Below are 19,774 nucleotides of genomic sequence, written 5' to 3' on the forward strand. Positions count from 1 at the left end.
TCTGTTAAACAGAGTTTTATGTAAAGATGAAATTTTGCCATATGAAGATTGTAGACATTGTACAAGAGATTGTACTCACCAAATGGACTCTTAATGATCACAACCGAGGGGACCTCCAGAGGGTCGCTGATGCCGAAGGTGTTCTGAGCTGAAACCCGGAAGTAATAGCCAGCATTTTCTGTGAGGTTCACAATTCTACAGGTTGTCACTGAGATGGCCGAAGACACCAATTGCCATTCAGCCCCTTCCTTGGCCTCACATTTCTCCACTACATAATTGGTGATCCAGGAGCCTCCATCATCTGCAGGTGGTTTCCAGCTGATCACCACAGAGTTCTTCAATAGAGCTTCAATCACAATTGGTCCTGTAGGTTTGTCTGGTTTATCTGTTGGGCGAAAATACAATTATAGTGGTTTTCACAGTGTATTTCCCAAGATCTTTTTATTCTTTAAAAGTAAAAACCACTGAAAATGAAAATAAAATACCTTGTATTTCCACATCAAGGATAGCATCGACTGTTCCGAAAATATTGCTGAGCTGAACTTTGTATTTCCCAGCATGACTTTTACGTTGGACATTCTTCATGACGAGATGAGTATAGTGCTCCGTGTTTTCAATAGTAATGTTTTCTGAGTTTTGCAAAAGTTTCTGGCCATGGAACCAAGTGATGGCAGGTACTGGACGACCAATGTACATAACATGAAGTCGAAGTGTTGAACCCACAGCACCGTAGTATTTCTCTTTCAGTGGGTAACCAGGATGGAACTGTGGTGTTGCTTGCAAAAGAAGCTTACTACTGGTTTCTACTTCTCCAACCTCATTGGTAGCCATGCAGGTATAGACACCTTCGTCTTCTTGTTCCTCTGTCATTACTGTCAGCGTATGTGTGCGTCCATCTGAAGACATTTTGTACTTCCGGCTTTGTATGAGCTCCTTACCGAATCGGTACCATTTAATGTCAGGTAGAGGCCTCCCAACAATCTGGCATGAGAGTTGAGCAGCTTCACCCAATTTGGTGGTAACATCCTTCAATTCTTTGCGTACTCCCGGGGCCTCTCCAGCTGAAATATATGAAAGATTATATTAATGCATTATTATTTCTACTGCATCTTTAATCCTCTGTCTTTGTATATCAGGAATGAATTTATCCTGTTGACTAAAACTTTATTAGATACCATAATTTACATATGAGTCTAATTCTTAAAAACTCTTCGCAGTGATTGGGGGTCATATAGAAAATAGAGATTCAGCGAGCATATCATCACATTATTATGAGAATGGCTTTTTTCTGATTGGGAGGCATTAACAATGTATGGGGTTTTGGGGAAATATGAGCTCTCTCTATAAATCTGTTGTATCTTTGCCCTTATTTAGGTTCACTGAAGTGGGGTACATTTGTTGACCTAAGTCTTGTTAGGAAGTATTAAAAAAACCCCATTACATTCAAGGGAGAAATTGCTCTAGGAAGATGTTCAGTTCACTGCACCTAACATCTGCTGAGGTTATGTGCTTAGAATGACTTCCTGTAGAATATAGTATCAATTATTCCCTGAGTGTGCATTGCCAAAGGGAGTGATTTCTTTCCAAACACTTGCTCTCCAATAAAGCTTTCTGGAGATCTACTTAGTATACAGGAAGAATTAGCCTTAACATGTTGCTTAGTTTGTAAATCATAAGCAGAGAACTAATGGCTACTTACAAGTTAGTTTAGTCTTTACAGACATAGCGGTTCTTCGAGGTCTGCTAAGTCCAGTCTCATTCTCAGCAAAAACCCTGAATTCATATTCAGTAGCTTCCAGCAAACCCCCTATCGTGAATTGCCTATCCTTGATGCGGTCCTTATTGCTCTTCTTCCAGGCACTGTCTCCAGACTGTCTATATTCAACCCAGTATCCAAGGATTTCTTTGCCACCGTCACATTCAGGTTTCTCCCACTGTAGAGTGACGCTATCTTTGGATATTGAAAGAATCTCAAGTTCTCCAGGTTGGCTTGGCTTATCTGAAATGTTTGAGAACAATTGAAAAAGAAATCAGCTTTACTGTTGAAATAAAAGAGAAAGACCAAAGATGGCTTGCCTCTTTGATTCTAACCCCTTTGGAAACTCTCTCCTTACCAAATGGATCTTTGCAAACAACTGGTTCAGAAGCAGGGCTGGTCTCGCTTAGGCCAACATCATTCTGTGCAATGATGCGGAACTGATATTCAGCATCAGGAACAAGCCCGGTGACGGTGTACATTGTGGTGGTTATCTGAGTCTTGTTGTGTCTGACCCACTTGTCAGTTGATGTCTCCCTGCGTTCAATGTAGTAGCCTGTAACTCGAGAACCACCATCGTCTTTGGGCCGTGACCAGGACAGGCTGACAGAGCTCTTGGTCACATCCAGTACTTCTGGAGGATTGCTTGGAGGCTCCGGAGGGTCTAGGAATTATAAGTAGAAAACACACATGTGTTAGAGTACAGTCCCAAATCTTGTAGGCTGGTGGCTTTCATTTCAAAACAAAAGAATTGTAAAATGTGTGGTTGGAAGAGCACTTACTCAGTGGTGTTTTTGGTATGACTGGTTCCTCAGATTTCAAGGGTTTGCTAATTCCAAACTGGTTTTCAGCTGAAACACGGAAATGGTACTCTACGTTTTCTTTGAGGCCTTTTACCACCAGAGATGTACCTCGGACTCTGGAATCAATGGTATACCAGGCAGATTTAGGCACTTCTCGTCTCTCGAGGATGTATCCCAAGATGTCAGCACCACCATCATCAGCAGGTGGTCTCCAGCTGACCCTTACAGAGCGAGCTTGTATGTCGTCATATTCAAGTGGCCCTTCTGGAGTGTTGGGGTTTCCTATCACCCTGACCTTGATATAAACAGCCTTTTTGCCACATTTGTTTTCCAGAACCAGGTCGTAAGTGCCAGAATCATCTCTGTCTGCTTCTTTGATCACAAGCTCAGTGTGCGTTTCAGATGTCGCAATCATGGCACGCTTACTAATATCTTGGCCTTCCTTGGTCCATTTGCATATTGGGAATGGTTTTCCTTTAATTGGTATGGTAAGTCTGATGACTCCACCTTGTCTTACAAAGATACCTTCCTGGTATCTTTCATCTAGTTCATAATCAGGATATTCTGGGAAAAAAGAGAGGGTTACAATTCAGCATTTTTTTTTTTTGGTAGGCAATAAGTCTTAAGGCAATTATAGCAGAAAGTAAATGATCATATGTCTTACCAAGCATTTCGGTGACTTTGACTGTTCCTGGTACCTCGGCGGGCTCCCCAGGTCCGCCAGCATTACAAGCTAGGACACGGAATCTGTACTCAGCGCCCTGAGGTAGGTGTGTTAGAGTATACTCCCGAATCTTGGTTGGGGTGGTGTTACATTTGGTCCATTCATGTTGATCTACTTTTTGCATTTCAATCAAGTAGCCTGTGACTTTAGATCCTCCTTCATCTTCTGGAACACTCCAGGCCAGGGAGACTGATGTCCTTGTTGTATCAGTAACTCTTGGGTTTTGAGGCTTTCCTGGAGGAGCTGGGAATAAGAATAAGACCATAGCATACTTGTTAAAGTTGCTGCAAAGCTGACAATCAACTGTGCTGCCTAACAAATTCAGTGAGTTGTGGAAATATGGACTGTTTGTATTAGAATATTTTTCATTTTGTAAAAATTCCATTCATTTTATCAATTAAAAATACTTAAAATTAAAATTAAAAATATAGTTCTTCCCTTTTCCTCTGTCTTAAATGTGCTTTATGATCACTCCTACTATCTTACATTTATCTACAGTTTTTAAAGTGCTTTTAGAAATATTAACTTGATGGAAATATTCTATATTTTGATTGTGAGGGTCGTTACACAGTGGTACATTTTCCAAAACTTATAGAACTATATAAGAAGAGTGAATTTTACCACATTAAATTATACCTCAGTAAACCTGATTTATACAAAACATATTTACCAATTGGATCCATGGCAACGATGGGTTTGGAAGGACGACTTGGTTTTCCAGTCCCTCTTGCATTAATGGCTGTGACACGGTGTTCATATTCTAAGCCTTCAATAAGGCCAGTGGAACGGTACCGTGTCATGGTTACTGGTACTTTATTTACGCGGACCCATCGATCTGCTCTCACTTCTTTGCGCTCCACAATATATCCAGTCACCTGGGAGCCACCATCATCCTCTGGTGGATACCAAGTGAGTGTCATGCCATCACGGGAGACATCAAATATCTGTAATGTTTCCGGAGGTCCAGGAATACCTACAGCAAGACAGAGGGAAACACAACATGGCAATATGAATAAATTAAAATAAAGACTCATAGATTTGTCTGTGTCTTAGCTTTTTAAACAGTATATGACTCTTGAGACTTTTTCCAGTGTTTTCATTTTTGTACTTTTCTTGCTGTTCCTCATTTTCAATTCTATAAACATTTATTAAGCATGCACTCTTATTTTTTTCTCACTATAGCATAGCTAGTCCTTCCTGCCTCCTTTCTATCTATCCCTCCATAACTCTCTCCTTCTTTCTTTCATTAAAAAAAACAATCTATGTTGAAAACTTCCAAGAAAAGGAGGTTTAGAAATCTTAGGAAGACCCTAGGGTTAATTTTGTGACCTATTTTTACTTATAGTAGGGCATATTAAAAACAAATCTCTTTTTTGTTAACATTCCGAATCAGAGATGGGGAGAATGGTGGAAGGGTCTGAGGACTTACTGATGCTGCTGCGACATTCTATGACCTCAGATTGCAAGTAAGATCCAATCCCGAAGCGGTTGGTTGCAGCCACACGGAACACATACTCATTTCCTTCAGTGAGTCTGGTAAACTTAAATGTCTGTCTAGTCACTGATTCAGACACTGGCAGCCATCCTGGACGATGGGCATCACGTTGTTCTACCACATAGCCACTCAGTGGAGCACCACCATCCAATTCAGGTGGTTCCCAGGAAATGGTAACTGAAGTAGCTTCAATTTCATCAATCTTGATAGGCCCAGTTGGTGGACCAGGCTTGTCTGTGAAAGAAAAAGAAATTCAGGAAATTAATTTTCACTTCAAATTAAAATTGGGAGACTGAACACCAACAACTTGCTTGTGTCTTTGTCACACATCCTTACCAAGAATGATAACTTTAATGGTCTCTGAAGTAGTTCCAGTTACATTCTTCAATTCAAGTGTGTATTCTCCAGTATCTCTGATAGTGGTTTCACGGATGGTTAATTTAGCTACTTTAGTATGAGTTTCAACTGTGACACGGTCTGATTCTCTTAGTTTAGAACCAGCAAAGAACCAGGAAGCAGCAGGAGGTGGGCGACCAGCGATTGGTATCACCAGCTCTACTGGTCTGCCCGCTGGGACATGGATGGTCTTTTGAGGCATTGTGGAAAGATCGATGGTTGGCAACACTATGAGAAAGAAAGTAGGCATTTATTCTTAAGCATTATTTCTAATGACAAAGTGTCATGAATTCTGAATGTTTTCTTTATTTTGCTTTACTGTTATTGTTTTTTTTTTTTTTGGTGATCTGGTACATACCTCTGAGATCTTGTACAGTAACGGCTGTGACGATCTCTCTTGGTTCTGACACGCCTTTCTCATTTTGTGCCCTTACTCTAAATAAGTACTGTTCACCTTCATTTAAGGAAATAACTGTGTGCTCTAGGACTGTGGGTTTTAAGGTGGCAACCTTCATCCATCTCTCAGTGCCAGCTTTGCAGGCCTCGAGAACATATCCAGTGAGTCGGCTACCACCATCATAGAGTGGTTTTTCCCAGGCAAGACTCACAGTTGATTTGGTGACATCCACCACTTCTAGCTTTGTAGGCACCAAAGGCACTTCGGAGACTAGAACTGCATCAGATGTTTCACAAGGTTCTCCAATGCCATAGATATTTTCTGGCAACACTCTGAAATAGTACATGCATCCTTCTACAAGTCCAGAAATTCGGTAAAGTGTCTTGCTGCATTTGGTAGTTACTGTTTTGAATGCTCTCATGGCAGCTTCACGCTTCTCAATAATGTAATTGTTGACAGGAGCTCCACCATCAATTGTGGGAATTTCCCAAGTAATGGTCACAGAATCTCTGGATACTTCCTTAACTTTCACTGAAGGACAAGGACCAGGAGTATCTGAAAAACAGAATGAAAGATCCATACTTCTTATTTGCCTGATTGGTTGATAGATGTGTTTTTTTTTTGGCAGGAAAATATACTTAACATAGTTCCTCTCAAGAGGTGTGCAATCATAGGTCAAAGTGTATCTTTTTAAAGAGTCTACTCACAGCATAGTCAATTTTAAGACAAATACTTACCGTATACTTTAACAAGAACTGTTGCTGATTTCTTGCCAGATTGATTTTCGGCTTCAATGGTGTATTTTCCAGCATCGTACCGGTTAACTTTGTCCACAATAAGTAAAGAGTAGCTCTCAGTGGTGTCAATAATTGCCCGACTTGCAAGGTCAATGCCTTTCTTGCTCCATGTGATGACAGGAGGTGGTCTTCCAGATACAGACACCATCAGGCGCAATGAGGCCCCAGCTCTGAGTGTCACAGTCTTCTTTAGATCATCTGCAAGCTCAAGATCTGGTATTTCTGGAAAGTAAATGTCAAAACTTAATCAATTCATGAACAGATGTGATGAGAGAATACTTCACCTAAAAGCTTATATTATAAATACCTAGTCTTTCCACGGGCTCAATTTCGGCGGTTGACTCACTATATTCACTCATACCCTTCACGTTCACAGCAGCAACTCTGAAGGAATATTTCTGGCCCATTTTAAGGTCTAGCACAGTGAATTCAGTATTTCTTATTGTGGCGTTGGTATGCACTCGGTACCACTGATCAGTGCCCTTCTCTTGCATTTCAAGAACATATCCTGTGATGTCAACACCACCATCATACATGGGCTTGGTCCATGCCAAACTAATGCTGTGCTTGGTGGTATCCACAACCCTTGGAGCAGAAGGTGGTCCAGGAGTATCTATGAAATTTAAAAAGGGGAATTCAGATATTATACAAATAAGGAAGCTTTGAGATGTGTATTTTTGATTTTCAAGACTCACAAAGGCATCATTGTTCTTTGTCCATACTCACCAAGATAATCTTTGTATCTGGGCTCTTCTGATATTACAGGACACCACTCTATGCTATATTATCACTATTATTATTATTATTTTAAGAATTAAACTTCTTTAGAAAGGTAGATATTTCTTTCCTGCTACTTTAGCTGGCTATGCTGTGTTCTTGTAGCTGAGCTCATTGCTTAAAGTACCCATTCTCAGGGACTTTGCTTTAGTTGCTCACCTTTCACACAGTTAATATCACTTGTCACCTCTACATTTCCAGTGAGTACAGGAATCAGTTTATTCTACTTCCCCATACAGTCCCAATGTTTTCTTCCTTTTAGTTCCTAGCCTCAAACTCTATGCAAGGATTTGTCAGTTATTTTTGAAGCTCTTGTGACAATTAGTTTGTTAGGTACTTAATAAGATACTAGAAACTTTATGCTCTGCTATGCCTCTTCTTAAAAGAGACTTTCTCTTTTTTCTTTTCAGTGGTTATTATCACTACAATGTATTTTTCCCCCACTCTTAGGAAGATTTATAAAATGTATCCCTTTCATATTGATAGTAGAATAATTTATTTTTTTCATAGATAGGAAAATACTGCAACAAGTTTCAGCCATGTGATTGCTAACTTATCAACGGAGTAGTAAGTCAAAACGTTCTCTGACCTAGGCTATATTTAAGATCCTTCTAATAAGCATATGCTTTTCTAGACCATTCATCAATTCGTACAAGTTGTTGGAAATGGCATGTTGGAAAGTTATTTGTAATATGGTTTTGATTGGATTAGGTTTATGTATGATTCTTGGAACTCACATGATGGTTCTCTGCATGAGATAAAGTTGGAAGCTTCGCTGGGTTCACTGTTACCAGCAGCATTCACTGCAGTCACCCGGAACTGGTAGTCACAACCTTCCATCAGGCCAGTCACCTTCAGCCTGGTATCATACACCACATAGTCTTTGTTGACACGTGTCCAGCGCAAGCTCTTCTTCTCACGTTTGTCTACTAGGTAGTTGCTGATATCATTGCCACCATCAGATTCAGGTTTTACCCACTGAATGATGATATGCTCTTTGCCAGCTCCAACTTCTTCAGGCATGCCAGGTTGTGATGGAATAGCTGTTTATATTTTTATGAAAATAAGGATGATCAGAATTGCACAAAATCACTATTGATATGACTGCCCTCCTCTCCCCCAATCCCATTATATTTCAACTACCAAGTTATTTAAAAGTGTTAATACTCACTGAATGAGTTTCTGGCTACAATCGGCTCTGACTCAACAGGCACACCAGGGCCATATTTGTTTACTGCTCGCACTCGGAATATGTATTCATTGTTCTTGATGAGTCTGGTAACTACATAGGATAGGGTTGGGCATTCGCCTTCAACAATCACCCAGTTGAGCCTGCTAGTCTCACGTCTTTCCACGATGTAGTGTGTTATTTCTGCTCCTCCATCTTCCTGAGGAAGGCTCCAGGCTAAAGTGCACTTCTCCTCTGTTACTCTGCTGACGGTGAGCTTTCCACATGGGCCAGGGGAATCTGAAACGGGGAATGACAAGCAATGATGAAAATCTTTCTTTCTGCCCACACTTGAAAATGCTAGAAAAATAAAAGAGCACTTGACATACTCACCAAGAACTTTGACCAGGACAGACACGGCCTTGGTCCCACTGGCATTCTTCACTGTTAAAGTGTATTTTCCACTGTCACTTCTGTCACAGAATTTGATCACAGCAGTTGCTCGTTTGCCAGTATACTGCAAAGAGATTTTTTCACAGAGATCTAGTTCCTTGTCCCCTTTGGTCCAGATAATTTTGGGTTCAGGTTTGCCACCAACTGCAGCATCAAGAACAAGATCCGAGCCTGCTCTGATGGTAACCAGATCACCCTGTAATCTGGCATCCAGTTCAGCTTTGGGAGGAGCTGTCATAGGCAAAATAGATGTGAATGAATATATGACAGTTTATTTTCACATAAATTATGGTAATTTAAAAGGAGAACATTGACTATTCTTTTTTTTTTTTTTTTTACCGTATTCATCTCGGCAAGTGACGGGGCCTGTAGATTCTGATCCCTTGCTAATTACCCCTGCTGCATTCTTGGCCAACACACGGAATTCGTAAGTGTCTCCTTCACTGAGAGCAGTCACAGTGAAGAAATTGTCAGATACAATGGTATAGTTGCACTTCAGCCAGCGACCGTCTCCAACTTCACTGACTGGCTTACGCTCTATGATGTAGCCAACAATCTTGCTGCCTCCATCATACACTGGGGAAGACCAAATCAGTGACACTGTTGATCTTGTGACATCAGTCACCTCTGGTCTTCCTGGTGCATCTGGAAGGGATGCAAAAGTAAGGTTAAAAAATACAACTCTGAATTCTACTAGGGTCAATAATAATGATAATGATAATAAACAAATGTACCCTTAAATTTTGATACATACCAACTGGGTTTTGAGCCATCATAGGTCGTGAAGCTTCACTGGCTTTGCTAACCCCTGCAGCATTGAGCGCATATGTTCTGAACTGATACTCCAGTCCTTCTACCAGACCGGTCACTTTGTAGTTGCACTCTAAGCATGGCACTTTGTTTTCTTTCACCCAAAGAATGGTATTACGTTCTTTCTTCTCAACCCAGTAGCCAATGACTTTACTGCCACCATCATGGTAGGGTTCTTCCCAACGAATAGACATGGCATTGGCAGACACATAGTAGACTTCGGGTCTGGTAGGAGCGCTTGGTGGGACTAAATAGAAACAAAGGTATCAGATGTGAATACAATTTCATAAAATTTAGGGGAAATATTTAATAATGGAGACTTTGAAATCTCATTTTTACTTTTTCTTACCAAATGGATGTTCAGCAATTATTGGTGCTGATTCTAGAGGCTTGCTGACACCAAATCTGTTCTCTGAACTGACACGGAAAGAATATTCCATGTATTTTGTGAGATGAGTGACTTTAATCTGAGTGCGCTTGACACTGGAATTGACAAGCTGCCAAGCTGTTGTACCCGACTCACGCTTTTCAACTATATAATTAGTAATATCGGTGCCTCCATCATCTTTAGGTTCAGCCCATGACAGGACACATGATTCGGCTGAGACAGATGAGACCTCAATGGGGCCAGTTACTGGACCTGGCCTTCCAATGACCACAACTGTGATGGTAAATGTTTTAACTCCAGCTGTGTTTTCCAGAGTCAAGAAGTATCTTCCAGAGTCACCTCTCATGCTGTCCTTGACAGACAGAGTGGTTCTGTCTTTTGTTGTTGTGATGCTCACTCGATCTGTCTCCTTTAGTCTCATTTCCTCGAGCTTCCATGTTACTTTGGGGGCAGGACGACCACTGATTGGCACGTCAATGGTAAATGTGCTTCCTGCTTTGCAAGTTATGAGCTGATTGGTAATTCCAGTGAGATCAGCAGTGGGCTCAATTTGAGGCTCCTTGATGATGACAGAAGAGAAGGCTTCCCTGGGTTCGCTGTAGCCAGCATCATTCTTGGCCTTCACACGGAATTCATATTCAGTGTTCTCAACAAGGCGCTCCACTGTGAAAGTCAGCTGTTTGGTGTGACCTGCTTCAACCCAGAAGTCAGATCCCTTTTGTCTCATTTCGAGCAGGTAGCCAGTAATCCGGCTGCCTCCATCGTGGTCAGGTTTAAGCCAAGCTAAGACTGCGGAGGATTTGCTTGTGTCAACAACATCAAGTCTCTTAGGTGGAGCAGGCTGTTCTGTGGCTACCATTGGTTCTGGCATTTCATAGGGTTCACCAACACCATACTCGTTTTCTGCAGAAACACGGAAATAGTACGGAACACCTTCTACCAGGTCGTTGACCTTGAGGATCTGACGAATGCATTTTTCACTGACAACCTGCCAGCTACGACGACTTGCTTCTCGTTTCTCTACCACGTAGTGATGGATGCGGGCGCCACCATCAAGGAGAGGGGCATCCCACATCAATGTAACAGATCCCCTGGTCACGTCCTTGAAAGTAATGGGGCCAGGTGGGCCTGGAGAGTCTAGCACCTTTACGGTGAATGTGACTGACTTACTACCACTGTTGTTTTCCACGGTGAGGGTATATTTCCCTGCGTCATTTCTGTTGCAGTTTTCCACAGTGAGGGTGCTGAAGGACTCTGTTGTATGGATATCGGCCCGAATGCTTAGGTTAGAGTCAGGTTTGGTCCACACAGCTGTAGGAGTCGGTCTACCCTGGTAGGCAATGAAGAGGCGAATACTGGCCCCAGCTCTAACAACGTGAGTCTGCTTGAAGTTTGCATCGATATCTAACTCAGGAGCTGTTAATCGGTCAACTGCTTGAATTGTGCCGGTCACTTCACAGCTGTCTCCTTTTCCAGCACCATTGATAGCACTCACCCGGAATTTGTATTCTTCACCGGCTTGTAGATCAGTGACTGTGTATCTTGTTTTCACACATGCCTCTGCATTCACCTTGTGCCAGTCTCCTAAGTCAGCTTTGCACATTTCAATAATATACCCAATTATTTCCATGCCTCCATCAAACACTGGCTTAGACCATTCTAAGCTCACAGTTGTCTTTGATGTATCTGTCACTTTGACCACAGTGGGAGCACTTGGTGGGTTGACTGGCTCTCTACATTTGATTAGTCTTGAGATCCCACTTGGAGGTCCTACTCCTGCATCATTTTCAGCCATGACGTGGAATTCATACTCATTGCCCTCTGTCAGACCAGTGACTTTGAATCTTGTCTCAGAGATTGGTCGTTTGCTGATCACTTTTACCCATCGTGTGCTTTTCTTTTCTCTCCTTTCAAGGATATATTGTTGAATTTCATTGCCACCATCTGATTCTGGCCTTGCCCACGTCAGAGTAATGCTATTGCCTGTAACATTGGTAGGTTCTGGAGTGCCAGGGGCATCAGGAATAGCTGTAAAGTGAAAATAAAGAAATAAACCAATTAGACATGTTTGCTTGGAAGTTAATCTTATGACATAGTACCACTTAGTAAAAATGGACGCTTACTGTATTGTATTTGAGCAACCACAGGGTCAGAATCAAGTGGCCTGCCAACACCAAACTTGTTAACTGCAGAAATACGGAATTGGTATTCATTGCCAGTTATTAGTTTAACGGCAGTATAACTGAGGGTTTCACAATTATCCTCAATTAGTGCCCAAGCAAGTCTGCTGGTTTCCCGTTTTTCAATGATGTAGTGAGTTATGGGAGCACAGCCATCATTGAGTGGAGCATCCCACCATAGGGTCATCTTCTCGCCAGTAATGTTGGTGAATCTTATTGGCCCAACTACTTTTCCTGGTGTATCTATAAGAAAAAGGTTCCAGAGTTAGTTTCTTTTTCCTTGTCCATTAAAATGCAATCATGCTTGTCCCTAATCCAAGTCTCATAAATTGTAAGATTAAGAAGCTATTTTAGAAGTACCTTGTACTTTGACTTTAATTTCTGCTTTTGCGGTGCCAGATACATTTTTGGCTTCCACTGTATATACACCACGATGGTCCCGGGTAGCATCTCTAACAAAGAGGCTGGTGGATCCAAGGACATCAGTTATTTCCATATTCATCTTCTTCTCAATTTCTACTCCATCTCTGAACCAAGTTACTCGAGGTACTGGTCGTCCTTGCACCAAAGCTTTAATTCTAAGGCTCTCTCCAGACTTAATAGTAAGACCATCAAAGTACTCAGGGCCAAACTCTACTATTGGTGGAACTATAAAAGAAATAGAAATAATCTATATTAGTTTGGTTTCATAAAGACATAAATAAACATATTTTTCATTAGCACCATATCATAAAACCTGGAAGGGTAATGCTTATACTGTTACTAAATGCTACTCTGAAAGTAGGATTAATAATTGAGAATTTAAATTATGGGGTTAAACATTTGCATATTATTAGGTTGTCTCTTTTGTTATGTTGGTCATGTTACTGATCTTGCATTGCCACTTGTAAAAAGAGAAAGGAAACATTTACAGATCATTTACTCCCTAATACTGCTGCATATTCAAACAAGTTCCTGTAAGTGGCCATCAACAACACTCAAGCATTGTGTTGTTGGATGTATGTTGTAGTTTAGTAACTTCAGTAAAGGTGGACAGTTATTCTTGAGAGCCTTTTTCCTTATATATTATGAATGAAATTACAGAGCTAAAAACTCATTCCCATTTGCATGCTAATTATATGAGAAGGGAGTGGAATAACAGACATGGCAAAAAAGAATGGGCACAAATTACATTTTTTCTTCTCTTCTTCTGAAAGGTAGAAAATCTAATTCATCCACATAACAACCTTGTGTCATCTGTATGAAATGGTGTTCTTATTTCCATTTCACAGACCAGGAGCAAAAGTCCTTTTTAAAAATGTTGAGTGCTCTTAGTCACATTGGAAATCAGTTGGAAATGCTTACCATTTTCATCTCTTGTCATAATAATGCCAGAAGACTGTGAGGGCGGGCTTATAGTTCCAACAGCATTTCTTGCAATTATTCTGAACTCAAATCGATCCCCAGGACTAAGTCCTGTCACTGTGTACTGACATTCACTGACATCAGTAAAGTTGCATCTAACCCAGCGATCGCTCCCTTGTCGTTTCTCAATGCTGTAGGCCACGATCTTACTGCCTCCATCACGCAATGGTGGGTTCCATTTCAGTGTGATGGTTTCCCGGGTGACATCAATGTAGTCAGGAGTGCCAGGTGGGTCTAAAAAGTTACATGGAAGTTAAATGTGACATTATTTCTGTAATCAACTCTTAATCATCAATGGAAGAAAAATAAAATGAATAAATCCCCCAAACTCCTTTTCAACCATTATTCAATTTTTTGTATCATAGTCTTTAAAAAGAACTTTAAATTTCTTTATTAGACTGATTTATAATCATCCCCCTTGTTTTACTTGACCAGCTCTCTAGTGACAAGAAGATATATGAGAAGGTGATATGTGGAAGAAAAGCACTGTTTGATTTACTTGTTACTAACATGTTCAGTTGCTAAATCAAATATATTTGAATAATGCTCAATCACTTACCTACTGGGGAAACAGCTAAGGTAAATTTGCTTGGGTCACTAGGTGCGCTTAGGCCGGCAGAATTTTCAGCATATACACGGAACTGGTAATCCAGGCCTTCCATTAGTCCAGTAGCTCTGTATTCTCTTCCAGATATTGGTGATGTATTAATTCTTTGCCAGAGGATGCTATTTCTTTCTTTCTTTTCAACATGGAACCCAGTAACTTCTGCACCACCGTCATAAACTGGAGCATCCCAGGTTAGTGACATTCCATCAGAAGTCACATTGTATATAACTGGCTTTCCTGGAGGGCCAGGAATCCTGAACTGGTGTTTTGCCACAATGATGGTCGAGACAAGTGGCTGGCTGACTCCGTATCTGTTTTCTGCCCTAACTCTAAACTGGTATTCAGCATCTTTGACTAGATTAGGAACTTTGAAAGTTGTCCTGGCAACACTCGAGCACACCATCTTCCAATTTTTTTGTGAAGCTTCCCGCTTCTCAATACTGTAACAAGTAATTTCTCCTCCTCCATCATCGTCAGGCACATCCCATGACATGATGACACTGTCAGCCTTGATTTCATCAAATCGAACGGGCCCTTTGGGCTTTGATGGTGGGCCAAGTGTGATGATTGTAATGGGAACTGAGGTTCTACAAACTGCATTATCAAGAATAACGGTGTATTTCCCTCCATTTTCCTTCTTGACATTCTTAATACTCAAAGTAATTTTGTTTTCAGTTTTACTGAAACGAACATATTCACTTTCTTTCAATGGCAAACCATCTTTCAGCCAACTGATAGATGGTTTGGGTTTTCCTTTGTAAGGTAATTCAAGGTGCACATTATGCCCAATTCTCACAGCGACTTGCGCCCCAGGGATTTCTGACAGGTCAACTTCAGGTGTAATTACAAGTTCTTTCACTGTAACTGGCCCAATAGTGACAGCATCACTCAGTCCTTTCTCATTTTTGGCAGACACTCTGAATTCCAGTTCTGACAGTTCCTTAAGTTGGCCAACCTCAATTTCACATGTTTTACTTATGCCAGCATATGACCATGTTTGTTCACCTTTACCTTTCCTTTCCACAACATATTCTGTGATGACACTACCACCATCAAAGTCAGGCTTGGTCCAGCTCAGGGTAACAGATGTCTTTGTTGAATCTTTCACTGAGAGATCACGTATTGGAGCTGGTACTTCAGCAGCCTTCACTGGCTCTGTAGTTTCACAAGGCTCCCCGATTCCAATTTCATTTTCTGCGAGAACTCTGAAGAAGAATGGAGTTTTCTCTGACAAATCTTTTACCTTAAAGGTTGTGCTGGAACATTTGTGTGACACTGAGGACCATGTTCTCTTGGTGGCATCTCTCTTTTCAATGATGTAATTAATTATGGGAGATCCTCCATCAATGAGAGGAGGATCCCAGAACAATGTGACTGTGCCTTGAGAAACATGTTTAATCTGTAGTTTCTGGCAGGCGGCTGGCGTATCAAGCACTTTGACACTCACAGTTGAAGACTTTGGTTGACCAACTCCATTTTCTATTGTGAGAATATATTTTCCCGTATCATTGCGAGTGACTTGAGGAATAATGAGTAATGAAGATGAATCAGTGTTTTGAATGCTATATCTGGCATCACTGCCAAGATTCTTCTCATCTTTTCTCCATGTGACAGTAGGTGGAGGTCTGCCTTTAAACGGTATGAACACATGTACATCTTCACCGGCTTTAGCTATAATAGAGGTTCTGAGAGCCACATCTAGGTCGATCTCTGGTTCCTCTGTAGACATAAAATGGACATATACCATGAATTTTAAAGCAAGAAAATGAGAAATTTTCTAATCATTCAGAGGTACTCAAAAAAAAAAACAAAAAACCCTACAATCATACCAATAGGTACATACCAAGTATATCTTTGGCTTGTACAGGCTCAGTCATTTCTATAGGTTCTCCTTGTCCAGCACAGTTTACAGCGGATACCTGGAAATAGTAATTGACTCCAGGTTTCAGGTTAGATACCACATATTCTGTAGTTCTGACTTCTCCTTTGGTAGAGACAACAGTCCATTCCTCTTCTTCTCCTTGTCTCATTGCAACAACATATCCAGTCACAGCACTGCCCCCATCATAGACAGGTTTACTCCAGCCAAGAGTGATGGATGATTTAGTTGAATCTGCGATTCTTATCTTAGCTGGTGGGCCTGGAGGATCTGGAATGGCCATTCACAATACAGTAGTTACATACTCATGTAAAATTTAGTGACAGGAAAGAAGACAGGTGAAGATGCTGCATTTATGAGCACTTACCAATAGGATCAGCAGCTTTGTAGAAGTCAGATGGTTCCGAAAATGGACCCTGTCCAGCAGCATTTACAGCACAAACTCGGTATTGATAGTCACTGTTTTCCGTGAGTCCTGCCACTTTCTGTCTGGTGTCACGGATAGACTCCTTGAGTACTTTAAACCATCCTAGACTCTTCTTGTCTCGTTTTTCAAGGAAATAGCCACTTATTTCACTACCACCATCTGCAACTGGCCTGTTCCAGACAACAGTCATTGAATTCTTGGTAATCTTTGTCACCTCTGGTATGCTTGGAGGCCCAGGTGTAACTATTTAGAAAGGAAAAAGAAAATGAGTTCAAAGGATCAACGTTATTGATAAGTTCTACCTTTTAATCTTCAGATCCTATCCAAGAATATTAGTTTCATTTATTATACTTTCCGCCTTGTGAAAAGGATGATAATGAGAGGAGACGAGATAGAAAAGAAAATCAAAATCGTTCTAAGAAAACCTATTTACAAGCTAGCGGAATTATTTATATTTACTTTTAAAAGTTTCAAGTGTTCAATTTCAGTTTTTTAATGAAATCATGTCTCACCAAATGCATTCTTTGCTACCACTGGATCAGATTCCAGTGGATCACCAATTCCATATTTGTTCACAGCGCGAACCCGGAAGACGTATTCATTTCCTTTGATAATTTTGGTGGTGGTAATGATGCACTCTTCCAAATTTTCAGACACCATAGACCACACAACGCGGCTTGTTTCACGCTTTTCCACAACGTAGTGAGTGATTTTTGCACCGCCATCATCTACTGGAGGCCGCCAGAGCAGAGTGATCTTTTCAGCAGTGACCGTCTTAAATTCAATTGGTCCACCTGGAGGTCCTGGTTTGTCTGTCAATGAAAGAACAAAACAGTATGTTAGTACTTTTAAAAAGGCTACTAATTTAAAATTACTAAGTTTTAGGTAAACAAAATACGATGTTGGCCTGTATTCAGTACCTACCAAGGATCTGCACTCTGATGGTGGCTGAAGCTGAGCCCATGGCATTCCTTAGTTTTAATTCATATCTTCCACTATTAAGGCGATTTGCGTCTTTGATGAGTATAGACGCAAGGTCAGTGGTATTTTCAACACACAGAAGTGCATTGGTTTGTAACTCTTTATCATCTTTAAACCACTCAATTGTAGGCTCAGGTTTGCCAGAAATGCCAGCTCTGAGCTTCACAGATGTACCTGCTCTGTATTTGACAACTTCTGTATATTCTAGAGGCAAATCAATTACAGGTCCACCTGCAAGAAAAACAGATGAGGAATATTTAAAAGATCACAAGGACGAAAAAAATAATTGCAACAACTTCAAAGTAAGGTCATTTGCCCTTATTAATGAATATAAATACACATGGTAGTTCTAATCCCATTTACCTATTATTTTAAACATTTCAATTTTACAAGCCACTCTTCTGTCCCAGAAGAAAGACTGTGAGCAAGCTCTATATCCCAACGACACTGTACTGGTTGCACAGGGACTTAAGTGCCTTTGAAATGTATTTGAAAGTCTATTGGGTGTTTTATTCCAGGGATGAAATGGGATGCAGTAGTTAGGGCATCATTGAAGAAGCTGCATTATACATTTTCTTTCATTCTCAGTTCTTCTTCCTCTTCCTCTAACTGCCTCCTCTAGTTTTTATTTTCCCTTCTCAGTTTGCTGGTATCCGAGTGTGGGTAGTTCATGTCAGACCCTTGAAGTCTCACTTCTCTACTCACAGAGCTACATATTTCATTGGACAGATTTTCTGCCAGGCTGCTTAGAACTTTTGAGAAACACAACAAAATTTGACTTGCTTCACAGTCTCACAAATACTGATTCAGTATCCACAAAGCCTGATTCACAAAAAGCTGCTCTGGGATTCTCAGCATGAGGATGGGAGTAGATACTTATGCCCAAACACCTTAGAGACTCCTCTTTGAAAATGGAGGACTTTTAGAAAAAGTGTCACAGGGTACTTAACTCTCATGAAATTTTAATTTTTAAACCACTCTTGAGATGAATGTACCATTTATTTTCCAGAATGGTCAAGTATGCGTATTTTGGACTGACAGCAATGTAGAGAGAGTTCTGGAGTGTGTCTGAATCCCTACCCTATCACGAATGAGCTGCTTGACGTTGGGGAAGTTACATAAGTTCTCTACACCTCAGTTTCTCTTCTGTAAAATGGGCTAATCTTATGGTTGTTAGGACTAAGGGAGAAAATTCGTGGAAGGTACCCAGTAAATGTTAGCTGCTGCTAATACTATCATCATTAACGCCTCTGTTTAGTCTTTCACTTTTAAGAAGAATAGTCTCTGGGAACTCAACCATGGTTTTAATTATTGATTCTGATAATTAAAAATAGAAGAGTGAAAACACCAAATCATACAATCAAAGAATCATGAAAGGCTGATGCTGGAAAGGCCTTTAGATATCCTGTAGTCCAAATCTCACATTTTACAGTTAAAAGAGGCCTGGAGAAGTTAAGGAATTTTCCTAACTCCCAGTTAGTTCATAATTTTCTCTAAAAATCTAAGGTGTGTAGTAAAAGTTATTCTATAGATTAGGATCAGAAAAAGTAAGAAAAAATATTGAGTTAAATTGTTATTGGGATTCAAAGTGCTTAAAATGCTTACCATAAGAATCAATGCATGTAACGGGGCCTACAACCTCGGATGGATTGCTGATGGAACCAATGGCATTCCTAGCAAAGACACGGAATTCGTACTGAGAATTCTGAGTCAAGCCAGAGACAATGAATTGAGTCTCAATAACATTGGTGAAGCTGGCCTTGGTCCATCTGCCATCTGGAAGGTCTCGTCTCTCAACAATGTAGCCTGTAATCTTGCTTCCTCCATCAAAAGCTGGTTGTTGCCATGAAAGGCTGACAGAGTTCTTTGAAATATCAGTGATACGGATGTTTCTTGGGGGTTCTGTGGTAATAAGAGAAAGCAGATTAGTGGCTCTTCTGTCAAGATTATTTTGCTTTGTGGAAATAAGATTTGCATTTTTAAGTAGCTAGAACCATCTTTCCCATGACAAATACATACCACAGGCATCAATGGCTAGGACTGGTTCGGAAGCATGGCTGGGCTTTCCAACACCAGCAGCATTTTCTGCATATACTCTGAATTCATAAATAAGTCCAGCACTGATTGTTGTGACTTTGAAGTGAGTTGTGCGGATGATCATTTTGTTGACTTTTTGCCATAAAATACTGTTTCTGTCTTTCATTTCCAGGTGATAACCTATAACTGCACTGCCTCCGTTGGATACTGGTTCATGCCAGCTCACAGTGATGCTTTCCTGAGTGACATTAGTGACCCATGGTGTAGATGGTGGTCCAGGTGTTGCTATAAGAGA

General features: G+C 40.7%; 1 protein-coding gene across 1 annotated transcript in view; it reads right to left on the bottom strand.

Annotated features, from left to right (window-relative positions):
- The window catches only part of TTN (titin), a 268,972-nt gene that overhangs the window by 11,005 nt on the left and 238,193 nt on the right, over window positions 1–19,774 (bottom strand). Inside the window, exons 317-344 of the mRNA XM_070241291.1 lie at window positions 19,462–19,764; window positions 19,048–19,344; window positions 17,386–17,673; window positions 16,974–17,273; window positions 16,402–16,704; window positions 15,999–16,304; window positions 14,108–15,874; window positions 13,489–13,782; window positions 12,505–12,792; window positions 12,088–12,387; window positions 9,926–11,992; window positions 9,521–9,823; window positions 9,106–9,411; window positions 8,707–8,997; window positions 8,317–8,613; window positions 7,883–8,188; window positions 6,676–6,981; window positions 6,309–6,590; window positions 5,533–6,126; window positions 5,115–5,402; window positions 4,713–5,012; window positions 3,954–4,256; window positions 3,224–3,526; window positions 2,539–3,123; window positions 2,115–2,420; window positions 1,700–1,999; window positions 486–1,061; window positions 80–385 (exon numbers count right to left, since the gene is read on the bottom strand). Coding sequence (XP_070097392.1) covers window positions 80–385; window positions 486–1,061; window positions 1,700–1,999; window positions 2,115–2,420; window positions 2,539–3,123; window positions 3,224–3,526; window positions 3,954–4,256; window positions 4,713–5,012; window positions 5,115–5,402; window positions 5,533–6,126; window positions 6,309–6,590; window positions 6,676–6,981; window positions 7,883–8,188; window positions 8,317–8,613; window positions 8,707–8,997; window positions 9,106–9,411; window positions 9,521–9,823; window positions 9,926–11,992; window positions 12,088–12,387; window positions 12,505–12,792; window positions 13,489–13,782; window positions 14,108–15,874; window positions 15,999–16,304; window positions 16,402–16,704; window positions 16,974–17,273; window positions 17,386–17,673; window positions 19,048–19,344; window positions 19,462–19,764 — 12,465 coding nt within the window. The remainder of the gene's footprint in view (window positions 1–79; window positions 386–485; window positions 1,062–1,699; window positions 2,000–2,114; window positions 2,421–2,538; window positions 3,124–3,223; window positions 3,527–3,953; window positions 4,257–4,712; window positions 5,013–5,114; window positions 5,403–5,532; window positions 6,127–6,308; window positions 6,591–6,675; window positions 6,982–7,882; window positions 8,189–8,316; window positions 8,614–8,706; window positions 8,998–9,105; window positions 9,412–9,520; window positions 9,824–9,925; window positions 11,993–12,087; window positions 12,388–12,504; window positions 12,793–13,488; window positions 13,783–14,107; window positions 15,875–15,998; window positions 16,305–16,401; window positions 16,705–16,973; window positions 17,274–17,385; window positions 17,674–19,047; window positions 19,345–19,461; window positions 19,765–19,774) is intronic.

Source organism: Equus caballus, chromosome 18 (genome assembly GCF_041296265.1).
Source record: "Equus caballus isolate H_3958 breed thoroughbred chromosome 18, TB-T2T, whole genome shotgun sequence".
Taxonomy (NCBI): Eukaryota; Metazoa; Chordata; class Mammalia; order Perissodactyla; family Equidae; genus Equus; species Equus caballus.